General features: G+C 46.0%; 1 protein-coding gene across 3 annotated transcripts in view; it reads right to left on the bottom strand.

Annotated features, from left to right (window-relative positions):
• TGFB2 (transforming growth factor beta 2) overlaps positions 1-21,666 on the bottom strand; it is an 83,065-nt gene that overhangs the window by 26,238 nt on the left and 35,161 nt on the right. For all 3 annotated transcript variants that reach the window (XR_007458855.1, XM_049634560.1, XM_049634561.1), the window contains exon 2: positions 6,235-6,398. Coding sequence is in view for 2 of the 3 variants with exons in the window: in XM_049634560.1 (XP_049490517.1) it covers positions 6,235-6,398 (164 nt within the window). In the remaining variant the exon portion in view is untranslated. The remainder of the gene's footprint in view (positions 1-6,234; positions 6,399-21,666) is intronic.

The following is a 21,666-nucleotide window of genomic DNA, read 5'->3' as shown; positions in this document are numbered from 1 at the left end:
TTTGGCTGATAATTCTGCAGACGGCTCTTCTGCTTAGAGGAATCAAAGACTTTGAAGCCAAAATCTAAGAGAGGACATGGAAGGGAGCGAACTAATAGATGTCGCGTGCCCACTCTCCATCTGGCAGTTAGAAACGTTGCTTCATTTCACTCTTACAATAAATACCAAGCAAACCAGGATTATTACACAAACTTGGGTCACAATGTTCATGCCACTGGACACTCCACCGTGTTGCCTCACAAAGGGTGAACAGACAGCACAGATGTGGTCATCGAATCCCACGATGTTAGTGCACACATTGAAACACCATAAAAGGGGTTCCAACATGAATAAAAGAAAATGCTGTGCATATCAACTACCCAAACCTGCTCCGATCTCAATCCAGTTTATTCAGATTTCCCTACTATAAATATTGTTGGGCTCAAAGGAATCTCTTGATTTCGATAGATGGCTCCACCCAAGGAGACCACCCAAGACATCAGGCTGCCCCCCCGCAAATTCTCACAGCACCCTTTTTGGAAGGAATGAGTCCTGAGGTATTTGTCTGGATCTTCCAGCTTTTGTTTTAAGAGCACCTTGGGTCTATCTCTATTAGTGGAAAGACTGTACTTTTGAGACATAGTGTCAAATAACCAATTGTTGTTTGAGGCCATGAAATTTTGGGGCAGCTTATTATTCAGCGAATGGATTGCCAAAACAGTCACAAAGGTACAAGTCTTATTATCCCAGAGGTGGTCAAGTTTGAAATGAGTAGTGTGAAAAGGGTGTGAGTCAGTGAGAGCAAGCTAGAAATATCTGAAAGCTCCAAGGTCCTCTGAAGTCAGTATAGCTATCTTAAGTATTGGTTGGTGGTCCCATGGGGCCATGAAGTCATGAATGCCCTTCAATAAGTTATAAATTTCTCAGGGACTCATTTCTTCACTTGTAAAATTGGGGCTTTACCCCAGTCCAAGATGGCGGGTGCCCTGGCTCATGTTGGTGATACTCAATGTGAAGAATATTTCTCTCTTCTCTTTTCTCTCTCTCGTAACTCTGGGCATGATTTTAATCATAAATATAGGAGCAAGCTAATCAAAGAAAGATGTGTTCAAATTTCCAAATGAGCTGAGAGCTATTCTAAATATTGTAGGTTCGAAGGGACTCCCAGAGCACTGGGGCTTTATCTGATCATATTCCAATAAAGGCTGCCTTTGGCATAAAGCTTTAAAAACATGGTAAGGGTCATTCCCATTTGGAAAAAGTTCAGTTTTTATCCTTTTTTTTTTCCTTTTCTTTTTCTTCATCTATCAAAGGGCTTTATCTCTTTATTCCCTCTAATATTGGTGTATATTTGAAGTCATACAGTGATCACAACAGTATATGCTATTTAGAGTCTGTCAACAGAAGTCAGAGAGAGCAGGAGGACAGTAAGGCTTTATTTTACCACCATTCATCAAAGTTCTGGCAGACTATTCTGTAGAGACAGGAGAGCAGTGACAACTCCGAGATCCTTTGCCAAGCTAAATATGACTTCCACGGAAGCTCGGGTGTCCTCACCCTCCCAGGCAAGGAGAATCAACAGATGCACAGCCCTGGACAAGTCAAGCTCTGAACTCACAGAAATGCTATCTTAGGCCCTTCTAGCCTAGTATTCCGACTCTAGAGAGAATACCTATACACATTTTATGATACAGAATGACCCCAAAACCCTTCCTGAAATCTGTGATTCCCAGTGGAGAATGATCATATCCAAATAACTATGAGAGCCTTTTCAAACCACATCTGTCCAGAAGCAGTTCTTTTTTTTTTTTTTTTCTCCAAGGAGAATCAGAATCTCCAGAAAAGGACTGTGGGAGTCCTTGCAAAAGCTCCCCGCTGCAGGACTTTCATAGTTGGGGGAGTGCCTGTGCACACACATGAACTTGCATGTGCACACACATAGACACACACATTCTCCCCCTGCACAAAACCAATGCCCTAAGGAATCCTAATACATTATCCATTCAGCCATCTGAACAGCCTGAGAACTTATTCAGTCACCCCACCCTTCTTCATCTAGGGAGCAGAATGTCAATTATGTGTCAATTAATACGGTAATCAAAGGGCATCTAGAAACTTTAGAGGCTTTGTTCTTCTGAAGAGTTGAGCTTTCCAAATAGCTAAATATCTTCCCATGTAAGCTCCAAGCCTTTTTTCCCTCAAAATAACATGTCAAAAATTCTGGACATTAAACTCTCTGAAATTTTACTGCATGTATTTAGTTTCCTGAATATAATTTAGCCTCACCTTCATAATTCAAGGCTCTTATCATAAGCACCGATTTCCATACTGGGGCTGGAAAAGGGAGTTTACTCCCGAAGGCTGCAAAGGCCTCCAAATGGCTGCTAAAGGCAAGTGGAAAGTCGGAGAACAAGCCAAAAATGGGACTCCAGATAAAGACACCACAGTAGACGTCAGAAGGCCAGGGGGGATGCCACAGGTATAAGGACCGGCTGGGTGAGTTCTAAACAGGGTAAGATTTAGAGAAAGTGTCCGCAACAAGCATTGCATTCATTCTGTGACCTGACTTTCTGGGCTAGCATCACCAAGGTGCATGGGCAAAAATCTCGAGTCTAAAGCATCATATGCTCCCGTCAGAGTATCTCCCTCCAGCCCTCCCCTTCTAATTCAGTGCTTCTAATTTCCTGTGGTTCTAGAGATAACCAATCTGGTCACAAGTGAATAAAGGGCCAAAGACTGCCTTTCTGGTAACTCAGCTGTCTATGTATTTTGTGTCTTCTGTTAGGGTGTTCAGGAATCTCTGACTTACTTCCTAGACCTTGGCTGTGTTTCAGGAGGTTAGATTGCTGCCCCGCTGAATTCCAGATAGATAAGGAGTTGTTTTCTTCTTCACTTTTCCCCTAAAATTATCTCCTTCCAGGTTCCTGTGTTCAGTGACAGTGAACCCGCCCACACTCCCCCTCTTCATAAAACACGCTTCAATCTTTGGCTATACCTTTTCCACCTGAGGACTCCAATCTGTGGATCTTATGGTCCATGGGATGGGGGCAGCAGGTGCTGCAGTAACTCTAAGAAGGTACACATCCTCTAAGAAATCACTAAAGACCTCTAAATTACCAGCCTCAAGGGACACATCCCTTCCTGGAGGTGAGATGGCCTCTGTGAGTAAGGCAAGTGATCAGTAATTCCACTCTCAGAGGCCACACCTCAGAGCACCGGGCCAAGGGCCAAAGAATGACAGCTTATGTTACAGGCAACAAAATGTAAGAGATCTTGCCTTCAGCTTACTGAAGGCAGGTAATTGAAACAGGGCCTGGGAGAACAATCCATGATGCTATTGTCCCTACCGAGAGACATGTGTGAGCGACTTAATTGAAAAAGAAGAAAAAAGAGAACAAGGAATCATATTCGTGTTTTTGTTGTTTGGAATCACCTTGCAATCTACCTGGCTATCCTTGATCTAACTTCTTTTTCAGAGAACCAGTCTTTGCTTTCTTTCCAAACATCAATCCACCTTCTAGCTGGCCTACTTTCTCTTATTGTTCTTCTATTCGAGCTGATACTGAGGCACAGACGGAGAGAAAGCACAGTGTGTGGTGACAAGTGAGCATCTGGGAGTCACAGCTGGATTGGTATTGCCACCCTGCCACTTTCTGGCTGTGTGATCCTGGCCAAGTGACTTACTTTCTCTGTGACTCAGTGTCTTTCCCTGTGGAAAGGAGAAAGGGCACAGTAATAGAAAGAATACCTTAAATGGGTGAATGTGGGGTCAAAAGGCACCAACTTCTCGTGATAAGATAGATAAGTCCTGGGGGGTTAATGTACAGCATGGTGACTATAGCTAACAATGCCGTGTCGTATATTTGAAAGTTGGTAAGAGAGTACATCTGAAAAGCGCTCACCACAGGGGGAAAAATGTGTAACTTTGTGAGATGATGGATGTTAACTCAACTTACGGTGGGAAACACTTTGCAGTATGTACGTCCATCAAATCATTATGTTGTTCACCTTAAGCTAATTTAATGTTATATTGCAATTATATTTCAATAGTTTCTGGAAAAGAAAAGAACACCTCATCATGCCAGCTTCACAGTATAGCTGTATTAATGGAGGCAATACTTGTAACATGTTGAGCTCCAGGACCCAGGAAGCTGACTCTGACACTATTCTAGGGGACAGGAAGCAATGGCTGCCCTCACGGTGCTCTCAGAACATGCATTAAGATTTGAAGCTCTCCAAAAACTAGGTCCTTGCGGATTCATTTTAAGAAGTAAGAATTATTTTTCATGAACACACATGTAAACTAGTACTTGAAGACTCTTTCCAAAACTTTAAAACTTACTGTCTGTGGGACGCCTGGGTGGCTCAGTCGGTTAAGCATCTAACTCTTGGTTTCTGCTCAGGTCACGATCTCACAGTTCATGGGTTTGAGCCCCGCATGGTGTGGAGCTTGTTTGGGATTCTCTCTCTCTCTCTCTCTCTCTCTGCCCATCCTCTACTCACGTGCTCTCTCATTCTCTCTCTCAAAATAAATAAATACAATTAACAAAACCATATTCTCTGCAATCTCATACACAACATTTATTACTATGGTAATTCCCCATTTTCATAATAAACACAAAGAAGATTCTCATCCAAATACTGAAGTTTCCAAATGCTTAGAATCCAGAACAACTAGAGGTTTCTGCATACAGATGCGATTCCCTTCTTTTCCTCAAGTAAGCCCTCTCATTAGCCATGGAGTCGTACAGGCCTCCTCCTTAGTGTCATGGTTCTCCTATCAGTTCTGAACACTTTTTGGCTTCCCCTCCCTCGAGTCTCTCCTCACCTCTCCTGAGCACCATCTATGCGGTTCCCTCAACAGGCCCCTTCAAGACTGTTTTTGCACAGGTCAGTCCTCTGTCAAGAATGATCGTCCCTCATCCTGTTTCAACAGATACTTCTCAAGGCCCCCTGCTCTAGAGTCCACTCCCTGGTGAAATCTCTCCAACTCTGCTCTCTACACACACTGTTCATACGACACAATGACACACGTAAGTTCCCCAGGCACCGGTCTGCCTCCATCCCCAGACTCCGGGCTTTTAGACCAGTGCTTTAATATGTACGGATCACCCAAAGGCCTTGTGAAACACATAGGTTCTGCTCCACATTTTGTGCATTCTGGTTTGGTGAGTCCGGGATGGGGCCTGAGATGCTGCTTCCCTCACAGCTTCTAGATAATGCTGATCTAGTGCCCTGCAATCCCCTTGAGAAGCTTTTAGGAACCTGAAATGTCAGTGACTTGGCACTTCTCCATCATCATCATCATCATCATCAACAACAACATCTTTTAACACAGCTGTCCAGCAACTGTACTTAAGGGAATGAGAGATGTCAGAGTGGCCTGAAATAATGCAGGTGAGGGGTAGACAGAGAATGGGGACAGGGATGCACTGGAGAGAGTGGGTAGAATCAGAAAAGGAAAGGAGACAGAATGAGGTTAGTGAAGAAGCAGGAGACAGCAAAGAGAGGAAGAAAAGGAAGTGAAAAACTACAGGAAGAGAGACGATAATAGGAAGGAGGGAAAAGGAAAAAAAAGGAGAAAACGATATCCATAGGATGAGAAAAAGAAGGGGGCACCTGAGTGGCTCCATGGGTTGAGCATCCAACTCTTGGTTTCCTCTCAGGTCATGATCTCAGGGTTGATAAGCTCCAGCCCACATCGGACTCTGCACTGACAGCACAGAGCCTGCTTGGGGTTCTCTCTCTGCCCTTCCCCCTCTTGTGCTCTCTCTCTCTCCCTCTCAAAATAAATAAATAAACAAACATGAGAGAAAGAAAGAAAGGAAGAAAGAAAGAAAGAGAAAGAAAGAAAGAAAGAAAGAAAGAAAGAAAGAAAGAAAGGAAGGAAAGAAGGAAGGAAGAAAGGAAGGAAGGAAAAAAGAAAAGGAATGCCAGCTAACTTCTTCCCTCGGGGTGGAATCTACATTGTCTGACTTTCCAGATTGAGGGGTGGACTTCTGGATGCCATCCCTCCCAAGGGTGGGTACTCCAGCCATTTGTGCCATTGAAGAAGTGTGCTCAGACCTCCATCACTTCCTTCCAAAAGTTCTTCCTTCCAGACTGACTGTGGAATGAGCTGCCACTGGCAGAGTAATAGCAAATGAGAGCCTCTGTCAGGATTGTGCATGTACAGAGTGGTTGATATCAGCTCAGAAAATCTGTGACCAAGACTTCAAACTGATTTTCCACCAAAACAACCCCCACAAAAGTTACCTGATACAGTTCGATCCTTTGTTCGGGCACTCTGGCCTTCGGGTTCTGTAAACGAAAGACTCTGAACTCTGCTTTCACCAAATTGGATGCATTCTTCTCCATCGCTGAGACGTCAAATCGGACAATTCTGAAGTAAGGTCTGTAGAAAGTGGGCGGGATGGCATCTGTAAAAAGTTAGGGCGATCATTGAAAATGAGAAAATCCATTGTTCTCTCAAAAAGACTGCAGCCTGAGATAGTCTCAAGAAAACATAAGGGATATCGCTACAAGAACCATTTAGTTTCCAATGGCCAATTTAATACCGTTAACAATTTAACCAGAAAAAAATAAAATAAACATGTGCATCTGGTTACAGGGGCAGCAGATTAATAGAGATTAACAAACCACTTCCAACTCCATTTGAGGGCATGCAGTTAACCCTATCCTTTGAAAGTTGACAGCACAGTGGAAAATCCTAGATGGTTCTGAACTGGATCAAGATCTTGACAGTTGATGCCTGGAGAGAGCTGTTGGGCTTGCATACACTGTAATCAGATGTGCCAAGAAAATAGCTCCTAATGGCCAGCAGTTTGCCCGTGTATTTTTTTTTTTTCTTGAAGTTTTGGCATCCAAATACTCTACTCTATCCAGGTTCATGTATTGCCTCTTTTCTGTCTTCAATATTTTGGGTTTTCCCACACATATGACCAAACGCACCCTCTAGTTAAGTCAGGGTGAGAAAAACTGAATTCACAAAAACTAACCCCCCAAATTGGCTGTATCAGGTCCAATCTTAAAATTCTTCACTTAACATAACGTCCATTGGTGGGAGGGAATCCCGGCTAATGAAGAGAAAGAATCGGCCCCACTTTGTTCTCTTCTGAGCCATGGAAACCACAAAGATGCTGATGGCACACAACAATTTCAAGTTCATGGGTTGCTAGAGTTTTCACTACTGTTTTGGAGTAATCTGCCGTTGCCTTTGAATGTGCCACTGGGCCGCACCAACAAACCCAACGGGGGTCCTAATTCTCTCCACGTGTTTCACACCCAGCACCCATTTATTGAGCACGTACACTGGGCAGCCCACGTGTTACAGATGTCTCTACGATCCTCTTCCATAACCTTCTGCAAACGTTCTCTCATTATTCCGGAATGCTCCGTCCAAATCTTGTAGCTCCATTACTTTCTACCCTACTTCTCAACTATGTAGCTTCATTACAACATAATAATTCACAGTTGTTTATGGCTTTTTACAAGTGCTTTTATTACTTCTGTGTTATGTTTGTTTATTTTGCTTCCCCCCAGGAAATTTTAAGAATCTTGAGGGCAGAGACCATATTTGTCAGGTCTTCCCTATTCCACATACCTAGGGCAGGGCCCTGCACACATGGAATTCACCAACTACCCACTGTTTGTATAGTTGGTCATCAATGGGAGTCTTGAAAGACTCAGGCATCTGGCTACTGGCAAGACTAACTTCTTATTAAATAAATGAGCCGTCTTGCCAATCTTAAAATAGAAATAAATACCTTTCGTGATTTCTTGGGAAATCCGTGCCCTGACGATTACACTGGGAAAAAAAAAAATGCTAGGAACACACCGACATTTGCTGATCTTAAGAGCCCAGCACTTTTTTCCCTCAAGGGGGCTTTCCCCCGTGCCCTTCCCCACGTCCTGTGACTCTCAGAAAGCTGTTCATGGGGAGGCAGTGGACTCCAAGCCACGTTCTGCCCGATGACTGCTTCACACACGCCTATGTGAATTGAAGCTTTGTAGCTCGTGAGCCAGGAGCCTCAGAAACAAACAAACAAACAAAATAAAAACCCCAAAAATCTAAAGCATCCCGGTGTCAGAGAAAAGGAAGTATTCATGCAGACACAGTGATGGCCCGCTGCATCACTACCGTGAGTTAGCTGGTGGATGGTTTTCAGGCAGACAAACATTCGTCCAGGCAGCCAGGATTTTGGAGCCCCCTAGCACTGCAATTTGAAAAGGTAGCTGCTGGGAAGAAATCGATCTTTCTCTCCTCTGGAGCATGCCCACCCCAGGTGACTGGACAAGCTGGTACTGGCCTGACCAGCTCAGCTGAAAACCGGCCAGATGCCCAGGCAGAGAAGCTGGGGCGAGGCTGGAGCCAGGCTCTCTGGCTTTCTACACCCTCTAGTTTGGCCAGAACCTTCCACAGGCCTAGTGGCTGCATTCTGCCTTCCCGTTAGACAGCAGAAGCTTCAAACATGCTTTGAAAGAGCATCCTGAAAGAGCAAAACTAATTCAGCGCATTTCCTGTCATTAGGAAGAATAAACGTCCTGGGTGTTCTCCCCCCCCCCCCGCCCCCACTCAGTGGAACCCCACAGGCCAGCTCTCCTTCCCCAACCGCCCATCTTTCACACCCACCCGCCCCAATCTTATCCTTCCATCAAGTTTGTAAATAAGTGCTCTTGAGATTTATTTTTATTCTCTTTTGTGTTTATTAAACTTTGAACCACTTTCTTCCCTTTCTGGTCTTCTGCCCAAATTCACTCTTTCTTTTTATGGCTGCTTTGGACCATGAGGTCAATTTTGTTTCTTCTTCTTCTAAGCAAATCGTCCAATGATCCTGTCCTAGGCTTTTGAGCTTTGAAGGGGCGTTTGCAAATATTTACAGGGGTAGCTTGATTAGTTAAGTGCAGCTGTTCTCTGCTCCCTATACGTTGGCAAACAGCCTTCCTCTCCTCTGGCTATTAAAACCAGTTATTTGTGTTCCAACTCCCTGGTAATACCAATCTGAGTGTTTTTTGTTTTGTTTTGTTTTGTTTTGTTTTTTTGGTGCTTGATTGAGAAGGAGAAGGAGTCAATGCACCAGGTGACATGACGGCTCAGCAGCCCCCACCAAAGACTCTGCTTTGCTCTTGTCACCACAGTGAAGGGACCAGGCCAGGAGGAAGCAGCAGCCTCCCCCACACCCCCTGCTCCAGCGCATGAGAGCACGAGATCATTCGGTAAAGATTGTTGACCAAAGAACTGACTACCGCTTCCAAGGGCCGCCTGCAGCTGTCCCCTGCTGTCATCTGCTATGGGTCACCAGCCCCCTGCCCGACGGAGGAACTTGAATGACTTGGCATATGTTTCTACAATTGAAAAAAAAAAAAAGGCACAGCAAATTGCTCGGGCCTCGTCTGTGAACCTACCCTTACCTCATAAAAGCTTTTGGATGCGTGGTGTGGGGAGAACAGACAGTGGCCCATCTACGCCCAGCCGGGAGGCAGCAGGCTCGCTCCCCGGGCTCAGGGTGCAGAGCGACAGGGTAGGTATTTAATGGCTTGTGCAGCCCTGATCCACCCACTTAGCCTTGGAGGGATGGAGCTTTTTCCTCTGCATTCTCCAAGAACTCATTTCCCCCTTTGGAATGGGAGTTCTCCCCAAAGTCCTCTGTAATTCCAATCCCAGTTCCTATTCCATCGCCAGGTGGTCAGGTACTTGGGCTTGACCCTTGCCAACTTACCCACACTCACATCCTGCTTGGCTCTTCCCTCTCAATTTCTGACCCACTTTTTTTTTTTTTTTTTTTGGTTCAATCAAATCGATTTTCCTGCAACCCTTTGGATCAGACCACCAGGCTGATTCTGCCCCTCCTCCCGGGCTCTCCTGTGTGCCTGCCTCTCAGGGAAAATCTTACGCATGGGAGATTCCAGAATGACATCAAGCGAGTGGTGTTCCCCTCACCTCAACCCTGGCCACACATCCTTACCGAAACAAATTTTGGGGAATGGACAGAGGGGAAAAAAAATGAGGAAATCTAACTAGCTATTAATTTACAAAGTAACAGTGCACAGAAAGCCTAATTCTAGCACTTCATCACAAGCTGCTTTTTATAAGCATTGTACATTGACTTGTTATCTGTTCCAAATGATTCATTATTAGCTCGTTGTATATTATCTTCTCCGTAAGTAACCACTTCAAGTTCAGGAACATTTACTTGTGATTCTTTGGTTCTCCACAGCCCAGGGCTGGCTTCATGGATATGGGACCAGTACAGTTACACAGAGGCCCCATGCTCAGAAAAGCCTGACACTGAAGTTTAATGCTCTATGCTCACCATCGTGAAATCCTTAATAATTTCATCTTTGAATGTCAGTTTTAGAAGTTAAGTCTGATGGATAATGAAACAGGGGCAGGGGACATAAAACTTCGGCCCATATGCTATCCCACCTCCCATGACCTGCAGGGCTTCCCTAAGATTGGTCTTTGGCCTCCTACCACTCACCCTCTGGTGCCCCCAGCCTCACCTGGGAGAGTCAGGGTCATGTACACATAACCAAACTATCTCAGGGCAGCTGCCAGGCTGCCCCCACCCGAGGCTGGCAGTGTTGCAGAGCATTCAGAGGGCAACTCTGGCCCACTCTTGATCCGGGTACCAAGCACATCACAGAGTTTGCAATCTTATGGGTCGAAGTGGTGGTCTCATAGGAAGGGAGATGCCAGGTTCAGTGTGGCATCAGCCTGGTAGCTGGAGGCAGGGGGAACCCAGCTGCCCAGCACCAGGGTAGTGGACAGGGCCCCCAGTGCCTGTGAGCCTGCTCCCACTCTGGGAGCATCCCCATACCAAGGGAAGCACGACATCAAAAAGCACATGGAGGGGTGCCTGGATGGCTCAGTCGGTGAAGCGTCCAACTTCGGCTCAGGTCATGATCTTGCGGTTTGTGAGTTCGAGCCCTGCGTTGGGCTCTGTGCTGATAGCTCAGAGCCTAGAACCTGCTTCGGATTCTGTGTCTCCCTCTCTCTCTGCCCCTCCCCTGCTTGTGCTCTGTCTCTGTCTCTCTCTCTCTCTCAAAAGTAAATAAACATTTAAAAAAAAAAAGAGCACATGAGGGGCACCTGGGTGGCTCGGTCTGTTACGCATCGGACTTCGGCTCAGGTCACGATCTCATGGTTTGTGGGTTTGCGCCCTGCATTGGGCTCTGTGCTGACAGCTCAGAGCCTGGAGCCTGTTTTGGATTTTGTGTCTCCCTCTCTCCCTGCCCCTCCCCTGTTTGTGCTCTATCTCTCTCTCAGAAATAAATAAACCCTTAAAAAAGTTAAATAAAAAAAAAAAAAAAGAAGAAGAAGAAAGAACACATGAAAACACCACAACGCGTCAGGAGAGAGGAGAGAGAGAGAGCATGGAACTAAGGGAAAAGTTTTACATTTTAGAACCTTCAATAGTGTCTCTTCCCTGCTTTCTAAACAAGAGGCCCCACATTTTCATTTTGAAGAGTGTCCCACACATTTTACAGCTAGCCCCACCACAGTGAAATAGAGATATGGCATCTTAATGCAATGAGGGACCTTTAAGGCCATCTGAATTCTAATCCCAAGTCATCCAGAGCAGGCTATATGGCAACAAGGACGTTATTTGGCTTTTCTGAATCTGTTTCTTCATCGATACGATTTAAGTAATTGCCTAGATCACACGCATCGAACCGTGTGGTCAGGATTACGAGAGTAAGTAGATGGAACATTTGAGCACTGGTCCTGCACTGATGTCACCTCAGAAAGGTCCTTTCCTGTCCCCTTTCCCATTCTGCAGCAAAGCTGTCAAGCGGCCATTGGGCCTTCCCTGAATAAGCGCAGGGAGACTAACACCGAGAAGAGAAGGGAAGAAGCAGAAGGTGCTGAGTGTACTGGCATTTGGTCAAGGACTCTACCGGAGTCATCCAGAGTTCCCTCGGACTCTCCTCCACCAGCCTTCCATATTCCACCTGATTTACTGAACCCTGACATCAGAAAGGTGACAGGAGAATCTTTCTTCTCATCAGACTTCTCTGCCTCAAGCTAGTCCACGATGCTCATAATAGGAGTACTAAAAAAGAAAAACTAAAAAATTTAAAAAAAAGAAAGGTGAGCAAAAAACAAAATCCGAGGAAGGTTTTCAAACATCACCAGCATGTGATGAGCTCTGACAAAGAATGTGGATTTGGGGCCTGAAAGAAATACCCCCAAGAATGTCCAGAGCTCAGCCTTTAGGGAGGCAATGCCTCACTCACCCAGCTGTTTTTATTTCCAACTAGTTTTGTCTTCTTGCCCCAGGCCTTCACCAATTACCTGAACCTTAAATACAAGCGAGTCTCCCCCTCAGAGAAAAGGCTGCAAGAGGCCTAGAGAGCAGTCCAGGCCCCTGATGGTTAGTTGGTGTGGAGTCTCAGTTTTCAAAGCGTGGGCATGGGGTAGTGGCACCCACAATTCATCAATCTCCCTGGGCGATGCTTATGTTCCCTAAAGTCTAAGAACCACTGAAATGAAGGACAGGGAAAGAGAGATCCACACAGAAAGACAAAGGAGCACCTAAGGTAGATTTTTAAAAATTTTTTGAAAGCACTGATCATCTCCCAACATACTTCTAAAATTAAAAATATTAATTAATTGGTCTATTATTTATTATTTATTTTTTCAATGTTTTATTTATTTCTGAGAGAGACAGACAGAACATGAGCCGGGGAGGGGCAGAGAGAGAGGGAGACACAGAATCCCAAGCCGGCTCCAGGCTCTGAGCTGTCAGCACAGAACCTGACGGGGGGGGCTCGAACTCATGAACCACAAGATCATGACCTGAGCTGAAGTAGGTCGCTTAAACGACTGAGTCACCCAGGCGCCCCAATGAGTCTATTGGTTTTTTTTTAATTGTTCATTTCCATAAATTGTCCATTTATATTCCTGGAAAATATAAACTCCATAGACTGATCTTTGTTTCGTACAATGAAGTATCTGAAGTATCTAGGAAAGTACATAGAATGTAGTAGTTCAATAAATAATTTAGAATGATTTTTTTTTAAAGGAAAAAGGAACATCTAGACTTTCTTAAGAAGAAAAGTTATTTATTTGGAGCATCTATATTTTTGGTCAGGCATGACAGAAAAAAAGAGTAGGATGGAGAAAAGACACAATTGCAGCATCATGAGATTTTGAGGCTCTTATTATAGAAAAATAAAATTCCCCCATAGTTTGCACTAATTGTCTACCTTGACTACACATTTCAAACTAAAGAACTTTGAAAAGAAGAATGCCTGGGACCCGGCCCCAAAGACTGTTTAATTAATTGGACTCGGAGTGACTTTTCTCAGCTCCTCAGACGATTCTCAGAGACAGGAGCGAGAGCCCAATCCCTTAAAAAGGAACTGATAATACTGAGCTTGAAGAAAATTCAACTTAGAGACACCAGAAAGATTCCAAGTATCTCAGGGGCTTGCACATGGGAAGTTCTTACTCTCCAAAAGGGCAGGGAGGTCATAGTTTGGCTCAACATACAAGTTTTCTAATAATTTAGAAGAGGTTTTAAAAAATTCACTGTCCTTCTGGGTTGGGAGCTCTCACCTCACTGGAAGAATCCATTTGGTTGCAAGCTGAAAGATGCAGCAGGGTGTCTTGGGTCCGGTGGCAGGTTGAACTAGATGGCCACCCAGGTCACCTGCTGCTCTGCCATCACATCATTCTCGTGTTCATGTTCTCCATGCATGAAACCTCCAAAAATTGTTTTCCTTCCCTAAATTCTGCATTAGATGATCGTCACTCACCGCCTGAGTCGGAATTACCTGGGTTGGCGGGGGATTTATTATTATCGCTGTCTGGCTCTATCCCCCAGACCCACCATCATTTCAGATGGTTCTGTTTTACATTCAGGTCTGGGAGCATCTGCCCTAGACTATGGTCCAACCACTAAAAGTTGGCCGGCCTTCCCTTCTTGTTACTCAGTGTCGTGAACTAGCCAGGGATGAATAAAATATGTCCATCACCATCCACACCCTAAGAAGAATGGCCTGGTCTCACGATAGCCTCAGAATTCTGTTTCATGACCCTTCCCATTTTATAATAGCTTTATATACTTCATTTCTGCTCAGAGGGTGCTTTGTTTGTTTGTTTTTTTTTACTTTGATTTTTTTTAGAAGGAGGGTGCGTGTGCACATGCATACAGAGTGGCGGGGGCGGGGGGGCTGGGGCGCAGAGAGAGAGAATCTTAAGCAGGCTCCACGCTCGGCATGCAGCCAGACACGGGGCTCTGTCTCACAACTGTGAGATCATGACCTGAGCCGAAATCAAGAGTCGGATGCTCAGCCGACTGAGCCACCCAGGTGCCCCTCAGAGGGTGTTTTTAATCCCCATTTCACAGGTAGAGAAATTAAAAACAAGGGGAGTGAAATAGCTCTTGGCTAAGGTCAAGGTGAGCCTGGCCATTCAGTCAATATCACTGGCTTTTCATTATGATGCCTGCCTTTTGTGCAAAGGAGTCCCTTGCCGGGAAGGCATGAATACTACCCTGGGCAGAAATACCCACACGGGCATTGGAGCAGAAAGTCGCTCCCTTCCCACTAGAGATCAGCTCGACCTCACCTTAAAGGTCAAGAAAGTTCAATGCAAGATCAAATATTTTCACTGATACTCCTTAAAAGAATGTCCTTGATTTGGAGATCCTGGGGGCCTGCTCGGTGTGAATGTTTCCCTATGAGACGCTCTTTGCTAATACCGGTATTGTCCAGGATCTTACGGACCCCGTAGAGCTGTGCCTGGGGGCCGCAGCCCCACTACCCTTACCCCAAGCTCCTCGAGTGAACACAACGAACTCCTCACCTCCCTCTCCAGAAATGACCACTTTTCCTGCAGGTCTGCAGGAACTGGCCCGGACTCCCGACATGCTTAATGAGCATAGCAGCCCCTCATTCCTGACACCCCCCAGCTCTGAGGGAAGCAGTTTGGGGTTCACTAGACATCCCCCGGAGCGCGGCAAGACAAGCGACCCACTGAATGGTTGGAGGGCAGTAAACTAGCTTCTATTTGCGTGCGCACAGACACAGCCAGCAAGAAACCAAGACAATTGCGTTCTGGGGTTTTCTGAGATTTGTCTTGGCACACCGGCTATGGATTTTATTTCACTACCACATCCCAAACGCTGCTGACATTCAAGTCACAGCAATTTAACACAAAACGACTGAGAAATAAACAGCGCATCAGCGGTGGTTTCTGATTTTCTCTCCCGGCCATCCGTCCTATTAAATGTAACACAGCACCAAAGCATCTGCCATTTAAGGGGGGGGGGGGGGGAGCGTCTCCAAGATGGGGACAGTGTCTTACTCGACATGCTGTTGGCATCTGCGAGGCTAATTGTGTCAGCATCGGCTTACGTGACTTGGCCTCTGCCTCACTGCTATTTGAGACCCTGCGCACCATCAGCCCGAGTGTTCGGGCCCCTTCCCGCACAGGGCAAAAGCGGTAAGATCACAGTGGTGCCGGCCCACGGTGGTGGGTTTTCTTGAACTGTGGCAGACACGGGGTTTCTAGCGTCGGCTCCCCAGCTTCCATCAGGCTCCTAAAACCCCGCCTACGTGGAACCGCCTCTTCCGTTTCAATCCCTCCACGCTTCTCAACCGTCACCGTCAGGGCTACGTCGGAGACGCGTGTAGGGCCTGCTGGGCGTTAGCGGTAAAATCCATGCCTATGGAAAGGGGCGGGCCAAGCGGCGCTGCCGAGAGGCCAGTGGGTGACAGAGAAGTATCACAGACAGAGTGTGGCGAGGGCTCCTGGACACTCCTCTGTGGGCAGGCATCCCGTGAATGCAGCATCTCCTTTTCGAGTGACCTCACAATGGCAGGCTGCCCTCATGGTTGCAACGGGCGTTGGTGGCGCTCTTCTCTGCCACTGCCTCATTCTTTAAAGCATATAGAGCTCTCTTGGTTTGGGTTCCTTCCTTCCTTCCTTTCTTCCTTCCTTCCTTCCTTCTCTCTCTCTCTCCATTCTTACCTCCTCTCCTTCCTTTGCTCCATTTTCTCTCTCTGCTCTTGCTTTCTTCTCTTCAATGTGTGCTTTTTATTCTCCCTAGGATATCTAGGGGGCAAAATAGTCATGATTTTGGTTCCTTAATGGCGCTTAGAGAAGCCAGTGACCCCACCACGTAGTTATCCATACAGCTATTCTAGAATTCAGCAACTGCTCCCAACAGGGGCAACTGGGGAAAAAAAGGCAGTATGGGCTGACTTCACTAACAAATTAAACTTGGAAATTTAGTAGGTCAACCTTAATCTCTTCATGGATCAGAGGCACGCTTTTAATCTCTTTTTACAGACTGAGAAACCGAGGAGCAAAATCTTTCCAGGATTACACCAAACGTTGACAAAATATGGATTAAAATGCACAATCTTAGGCATTCTTGTCCATCCCTGCAAAGAGAGCCTTCTTATCCCCAAACTTCAACATCCCCCTTTCCAGAAACTACCGCACTTTCCCCTGCAGCTCTATAATGCTTAGCGTGGATTTTCAACATGGTTAATGGGTGCAGTGGCTCTTTCCTAGGCTGAAAACCTTTCTCTGGTCTTTCTAAAAGTATGGCAGGGATGCATATCATGGCCAAAGCATGTCTGGTTCCGCGAGCTTCTGTCTGTGTTTGCTGTAAGCTTCTTGCTTGTGGCTGAACCTCTCTGTCAGGCGATTGCCTAATTACTTTGGGGTGCTGTGCTGATCTGTTACTGCTCTGCCCTGAAGCTGAGCTAATAAGCCGCGAGGCACACCCTGCTAGGATTGCAAGCTAGTTACCAACTTCACCAAGTAACATGGGCTATTATTACGAACGTATTAAATTCATGGCTTGGGAGTGAGTAAATATAAAGAGGAATGGATGGTCTGGATTATCCAGTTTGGGAGAAGGAAAACAAATACGGCCAACATTCTATCTCTCTGCAACTCTTCACTGCACTTAGACATGAAGTGCAAGTCTGGCGCCTGTCAGGGCCTCTCTTGGTGTTGTTGGTACCTAATGCCTCTTACTGCAGTGTTCTCTCCAAGATGAGACCAGACCATAGCTTCCAGAACTCCTCAGTGACAGAGAACCCAAACTTCAGGCAGATGGCCTCCTACGATCTCTGGTGGCTCCAGTTGCCCCAAATCTCTCCCCTATGCTGGGCTGAGATCTGCGTGCTCACAGCCCTTCCCGAAGGATCCAGTTCTGCTACACGAGATGATTTACTTCCTTTCTGCTTGACTGTGCTCAGAAATTTTGAAGCCAGTTCTGAAGTCTCCCCGCCCGTATTTCTTTCCTTTTCCAAGCAAACATCCTCACTTCCTTTCATTAGTTTTCACGAAAGCCTTTTATTTTCGTGGATGTTTCCTCTTTGTTCCAATCTTAAAACTCCTATCCTTCAATCTGAACATAATCCCCAAGGCAGAACAGAGGAGACCTATCACCTCCCTTACTGTGGGAGTTACATTTTTATTAATGCATCCCAACAATAAGTTATCCTTGCTCTCTTTTTTTTTAACATTTGCACTCATATTTTCTGTGTGTTTTTAATGCATAATAAATTACAAGTCTTGGGTCTTTTCCATACAAACTGTTTTACAGACGCCATTGTCTTATTTCTTACACCCTGAGGCTTTGTGTGTGTGTGCGAATTTTACAATCATTCCACCTTTCTTCAAATACCCCTACTTATTTGACTTGATTCCTCATTTCAGGTACGCTGAGATGGATTTGAAATCTGATTTGGCAAGCCTGTGCATTCATTTGTTAAATGATATTGCAGAGGACAGAATCTTAAAATCAGAAAGCCACTTGGCATATATTTCATCAAATCCCCTACATTCACAGGTCATGAACAAAGTTCCTAAACTTTGCTTGGGTGAATACAGACGTGAATCTGTTCTAGAACTTCTTCCTTTGAGGTGTCTCCACTGTGGCAGGCATCATCACTGTGCCACTCATCTCTGTGGGGACAGCCAAGTGCATGGGAAGGGGCCCCCCGATGCCACACAATCACCCACTTAGTGCCACAGAGGTTTCCGTCTGCCCAGTGGCACAGTTTGCTCAAGGTGGATCAGCAGGCCAGCTGTGTCCAACTGCAGATCACCAAGTAAGTGGCCAATGGGACACAGCTGAGAAAGGTTCTGGAACCCACCTCACCGCAGAATGCCGATCTTCTATGAATCAGCACTCTGAGGGTTAGTTTCCAAAGCTGCATGGAAGTTCTGAATTGTTCTTCGTGCTGAATGCCAGCCCTGGATCTCAACTATAACAATGGTAGGGAGTAAGAATTGCTTTGAAGGAATTTTTAGTTATCAGATATTCTTCCGAGTATTTCAGAAGATGGCCACTCAGTACCTTGCGAAAAAATATTAGAGTTTCAAAGGATGGTGCTTTCCTTGGGTTGGTAGATGTATTCAGTAAGGGTGTGTACTCTTTCCCCATCCTGTTTGTACTGGCAACACAGCTATGGGCAATTAAGATATGGGACCATACAGGAATTATAGGAATCCAGATTAAGTGCGGTGTGCATGCGTGCTGGAATGGAGCCTCGGGTGTTAGGCGTGTTTTAAGAAATCGTGTTCATTTGGGTACTAAGCAACTTTCTGTTCAAGGAGGGGCCACCATTTTGCGGGAGGAGAAGAAACCATCTTTACAACAGGAAATCTCCATGGCAGAACTAGAGCCACAGCTGAGTAGTTTAAAATGTTTGAGTATGGTTATTTTTATGTAAGTGTCTGAGAGCAAGCCCAATGGTTTAGCGTCAATCCCATGATTCGGGTGTACAGAGGCTATAAAATATATGAAATTTAGCCTGCTCTTAGGGACTTAGAACTGATGGAACAACAAGATCCAGGACGTCCAAAGAGTTAATCCAACCCATCCACTTTCTTTTATACCCCCTGCAAAAATGGAAGGGGCTGCAATTTTGAGAACAGAGAGAGAGAGAGATCTTAAGAAGAAGAAGAAGAAGAAGAAAAGAGGTTCTCCTCTTTGGGAAAGCCTAATCTGACAGCTCTCTAATTTTTCTTTGTTCCAGAAAACATCAGAAGTCTTTCTGACAAAGGGTCAAAACTCAGGTGGTTTCTGAAGCTTTCTCTATCTACTCTGTTTTCTCACGGCACAGGACAGATGCTTCTCCTCAGTCCCAAGTCAGCGGCTCTCCTCCACTTCCTCAAAAGCATTTACTAAGTCCCCTTTAAAGAAGAGCTCTTTGAACAAGGCTGGTGCTTCTTAAATGAAAGCAAACAGAAGTCCCGGAGAACCGGAGTGGTATCTACTCACGTGCTTAACCAGAATAAAATAGCACACGAAGGTAAAGAGATTGGGTATACAAAGGTAGCAGAGGGCTACATAACGTACATCCGAATGTACCTTAAAGTCAGTGGAATAACTGTTGCCATGTTAGGGGGAGTGGGTTATGCCTTTTTAGATGCCTATTTCTTGTCATTTTGCACTGATTTCATTAAGCTGCTTTTTAAATGGAGATATAATTGACATATAACATCATACTAGTTTCAGCTGTAACTTGAGACCATTTTAAAAGGCTAGACAACATATCTGAAAGACTTCCCCGGGTCTTGTCTCCGTTATTATCGCCGAATAGCTATTTTTAGTGCCAAGAGCAGAAACATCTTCCTCTAAAAGCACAGCAGCCCGGGGGTGCCAGTGCAGAGAAGGGGCCAAGATGCAGAAAGGGGCTGATGTTTATTTCAGGCAGCCACCTTGGGGACCGTGATATACCATGACCTCTGTTAACTGGGACTCTGAGGAGGAATGAGACAGGGAGGAGCAGGAAGAGACTCGTGTCCCCCAGTTTCAGCAGGAGATGTGCAACCTCTTTAGAACCCTCTGCTCTCTTCCATGGTGGGGAGGGAGAGACTGGATCACAGGCAGCTGCTGCGGTGGCACAAAGTCACGAAGACTCTGAGGCACCTTTTGACCATCAGCCTCAATGACAAAATCATTTTTCAGAGTTCAGAGAGAGTCTGGGAGTTTATAGAAATAAATGTGTGTGTGTGTGTGTATGTGTGTATTAATTCTGAGAAAGAGCAGGGGAGGGGCACAGAGAGAGAGACAGAGACACAGGGAGAGAGAATCCCAAGCAGGCTCCATGTTGTCTGCAGAGCCTGATGTGGGGCTCAATCCCGTGAACTGTGAGATCAGGACCTGAGCTGAAATCAAGAGTTGGACGCTGAGCCGGCTGAGCCACCCAGGCGCCCGTACAGCACTTTAGAATTTCCCTTTGGATGTGGAGCACCAGCTGTGAGCTCCCTTCCCCTAAGATGGCCTCACAGAGGCCATTCTGCTTGGACAGGCAATCAGGGCAGCCCAAACACAGATGGACCTTTACAAACTCCAACTGATCCCTTTGCTAATTTTTTTTTTTGAAACCAGCTGACCACACATTATGCTGTTGTTGTAGGAGGGAAGCTAGGAGGGCTCAAAAAGGCAAATATGGCTTCTCTAGAATGCTGTAACTCTACCCTATGTCTCATCTCACACCCACTGCTCTGTGGGTGCACTGCGTCCTCTAACTATGGATTCTAATCTTGCAGAACACATAGATGTGTGGCTCTGCTCTTGGTGGACCTTCCAGGCTGCATTCATTTCTTTTTTTTTTTTAAGCATATTTATTTATTTTGGAAGAGAGAGAAAGCGTGAGTGAAGGAGGGGCAGAGAGAGAGAGAGGGAGAGAGAGATAGAGGAAGAGAGAGAGAGAGAGAGAGAGAGAAAGAGAGAATCGCAAGCAGGCTCCATGCTGTCAGCACAGAGCCTGACGACGTGGGGCTCAAACTCTAAACTCTTGAACAGTGAGAACATGACCTGAGGCGAAGTCGGATGCTTAACTGACTGAGAAGTCCCTGGCTGGGTTCATTTCTATGAAGAATAACACTGAACAGGTGGGTGATAAGGGGATGGGGTAAGACCAACAGAGACATGAACTTCACGGCATGTTCGACACCCTCGAATATCTTGGAGGAGGATCCCAGAACCCTAAAAGTACTTTAGAGAGAGAGGAAGACGGCCAGCATGGAGTCAGTGTTATTTTCCCAGCCTTCAATCAGACCAGCTTTTCTAAGTCCAGGGTAGGAAGTGAAAAGGTCGAGTGGGAATGGGTCTCAGCGGTGCCCATTTAGGCTGGGAAGGGGCGTAAGGTGCACAACGAGGGAGGGGCTTTGCAGAAATGAGACTGAAGAGACCGCGGTACAGTTTGTCCACGGCCCTCACTGTGGCGCATCAGCAAACCCTTCCGGTCTCAGTTCCTCCACACCTAAGAGGATGCTGGGCTTGGGCTCCACGCTTCCATCTAAGGCTGGGAGAGTCCCTGCCTTCCGCTGAGGTTGCTGGGCTTTAGAAAGCACAGACTCGGCTACAGCTTGGCATGCCTTTTCTAGAAGGTCGGGCACCACGGGGCCAAGCAAGCTCGCCTCCATGCTTCCCCATCCTCTCCTCCCTCTTAATCTCCAACCACCGATGTCTCTACAATAACGTCCAATAACTTCAAAGAGACAACCTCACGACACGACTGGCTTTGTGACCCTGTGACCCCAGCTTCACGGGCCCTCTGCCATCTGTCCTCCCTCCGGCCCCTGCCACAGTATATTCTGCCCTAAGTGCACCTGTGATTTCCCAACCGGCCAGATGCCGACCCACCACCACACCCACACCCCTGCTGCATTACTTCTTCTCCCAGAAACCCTTGGCATTT

This window comes from Panthera uncia, chromosome F1 (assembly GCF_023721935.1).
Source record: "Panthera uncia isolate 11264 chromosome F1, Puncia_PCG_1.0, whole genome shotgun sequence".
In the NCBI taxonomy this organism is placed as follows: Eukaryota; Metazoa; Chordata; class Mammalia; order Carnivora; family Felidae; genus Panthera; species Panthera uncia.
Note: the sequence above shows the minus strand (reverse complement) of the source record. Positions and strands in the feature narration are given on the sequence as shown.